Genomic DNA, 2,333 nt, shown 5'->3' with positions numbered 1-2,333 from the left:
TGCCGTGCTGCCGTGTCTTGGACCCAGATAACTGGACTAAAACCCCTGCAAACCATGAGCCAAAATAAACCTCTGCCCTTTTAACTTGTGGGTGTCAGATATTTTATCCCAGCAGCGGAGAAAGTAAGATACCTCCACTCCTGACATATGTGTTAAGAAGAATAATCAACCGTGAGGTAGCAACTTCTTGACTCTTTCTAAGTTACATTACTCCCCTCCTGTGTTTGACGTTGCTCTCATGTAGACATACGTGCAGTGTGTTCCCCAAAGGCTCCTAGGTTGAAACCTTCAAGTGGTGGGCCTCGTGGGAGTTAACTAGGTCACTGGGGGGTTTGTGCTGGTGTCTTAGGGTCACTGCTCAGGAAAACTGGTTGGCATAAAAGAGGGAACCTGACCCGGCTCCCTGTCTTGTCTGCTGATCTCTTCCACACTGGCCCTCCCAGTGTGCTGGCATCTGCCCCAGGCCCCACCGAAGGCCTCTGCTGATCTCTTCCACACTGGTCCTCCCAGTGTGCTGGCATTTGCCCAGGCCCCACTGAAGGCCAGATGGACCAGGCTGCCCAGGCCCCACTGAAGGCCAGATAGACCAGGCTGCCTCAAGGGCTGTGACCTAAATAAACCTCCTTTCAGTATAAGTAGACATCCAACCAAATAGTGACTGCTAATAGCCACCTAAGACGGGCTAACACGAGCCAGTCGGCCCAGATTTCCTCAGTTGGAGACCTGTCATGGGTATTTTGCTTGCTGTCTTCGCTTGTGTTTAATCTTAATATTCTGAGTTACAAGGTGTACTAGACTGAGTTAATAAGCCTGAATCGTAATTTGAGTTTTGGGGCTGTGATCAGTGTGACCCTTTCCTTCATTCAGTTTATCTTGCCTGTTTCTTGAAACCAACCCCCCAGGCTGTTCTGGGTGCTGCGAACACAGGGAAGGTGCTTGCTAGTCAGGCAGGGACCTTGATGACAGCGGTGAGTGGACAGCAAGCGCAGGTGGAAGGAGCTATGCCGGGCAGCTGTGCTGATCCTGAGACCAGAGCAGCCCTGTGAAAGGCAGAGTTGGGGACGGGGGAGGCAGGACCCCTGCAGGCCGAAAGACAGGTTTTCTTCTTGTTATCATCAACCGAGTTATAGAAGGCCCACCAACGCCTAGGTTCCAGAGATCATTGCAGATAAGTGCACTTCAAGGGCTGGGTCCATTTCCTGCTGTCTGGGAAATAATCCACAGGAGCAGAAGCCAGAGCTAAACATTTCAGTGTAGTTTTGAGAGTAGCTGCTAGACATTAAAGAAAAAACAAAATCCAAAGCCTAATTTTAAAAGAAGCCCGCGGAGGGCTGGCGATGTGGTTCAGCGGTATGGCGGTTACCTTCCTGGGTCCACACACAAACAAAAGCGCAGAGATAGCTCAGAGGGATGAGGCGCGGCAGATCTGCAGGTGACAGCGGAGCGAGCCCGCCGCGGCCCCAGGGATCCGGGCGCAGGGCCTCCGGGCGGGTGGAGGAGCCGGGGCGGGGCGGCTGCGTGGCCACCTCAGCGGGGCAGGGCTGCAGGATTTCCGCAGAGCTGAGTCGCAGTCGCCGGAAGAGCTGCCGCGTGATCGCCCAGAGCCCGGTGTCCTGGCCGGTGAAGGAGGATCCGGGCGCTATGGCAGCGGAGGGCCCGGCCACGCGTCCGGTCCAGGTGGCAGAACATCCCAGGTGGGGTACAGCAGGTGGCACGCGTGGGGCCTCCCGGAGGGCCCCGGGGCACAGCTTTTGTCCCCAGGTAGCAGGCAGACCTTGAATCTGGGGCTCAGTCCTGTACTGCTTGGCTGGCTTGCAGTTCTGTGCCTTTCCTGCGCAAGGCGGTGCTTTCTTTCCACCCGGGATCAGGAATCACTCCCAAATCAACCTGGAAAGCCACCTCATCTCGCGCAGTTGAAACTGCCCTTGAAAGCCTCCAGAATATTCATAGGAAGGAAACTTCTTGGGCTTCTGCATCTTTAAAAAAAAAAAAAAAAAAAGAATCTGGGTATCTCTAAACTGTCACTCAGAATTAGTTTGTTGCTGATACCCAGCTGCAGAATAATTGACAAATTGGAGATGGTTAGTGGAGGATCTTTAAATATCACAACACTCTAAAAATTCTTTGTGCTGGTCTATTGGACCAAAGTCTTCTTGAATGTGGTCTTGCACTTGCCACATTAGCCCAGGGTTTTCTGAGCTTGGCGGCTTTCCCTCTTCTTTGTTTTAAAATGTTTTCTTTTCTTTCTTTTCCCCCTCTTCTATGGAGTCTGTGCTCTCTGTACTTCCTGGTTTGTTGCAATTATGTGTCAATTGAGGGTATTATACATCAAC

The 2,333-nt window shown here is 52.4% G+C and overlaps 1 protein-coding gene across 1 annotated transcript in view; it reads left to right on the top strand.

Annotated features, from left to right (window-relative positions):
• Window positions 1-1,555: 1,555 nt before the first annotated feature.
• The window catches only part of Galk2 (galactokinase 2), a 141,386-nt gene continuing 140,608 nt past the window's right edge, over window positions 1,556-2,333 (top strand). Inside the window, exon 1 of the mRNA XM_023724064.1 lies at window positions 1,556-1,694. Coding sequence (XP_023579832.1) covers window positions 1,642-1,694 — 53 coding nt within the window. The 5' untranslated portion in view covers window positions 1,556-1,641. The remainder of the gene's footprint in view (window positions 1,695-2,333) is intronic.

This window comes from Octodon degus, unplaced genomic scaffold (assembly GCF_000260255.1).
Source record: "Octodon degus isolate 3935 unplaced genomic scaffold, OctDeg1.0 scaffold00105, whole genome shotgun sequence".
NCBI lineage: Eukaryota > Metazoa > Chordata > Mammalia > Rodentia > Octodontidae > Octodon > Octodon degus.
Note: the sequence above shows the minus strand (reverse complement) of the source record. Positions and strands in the feature narration are given on the sequence as shown.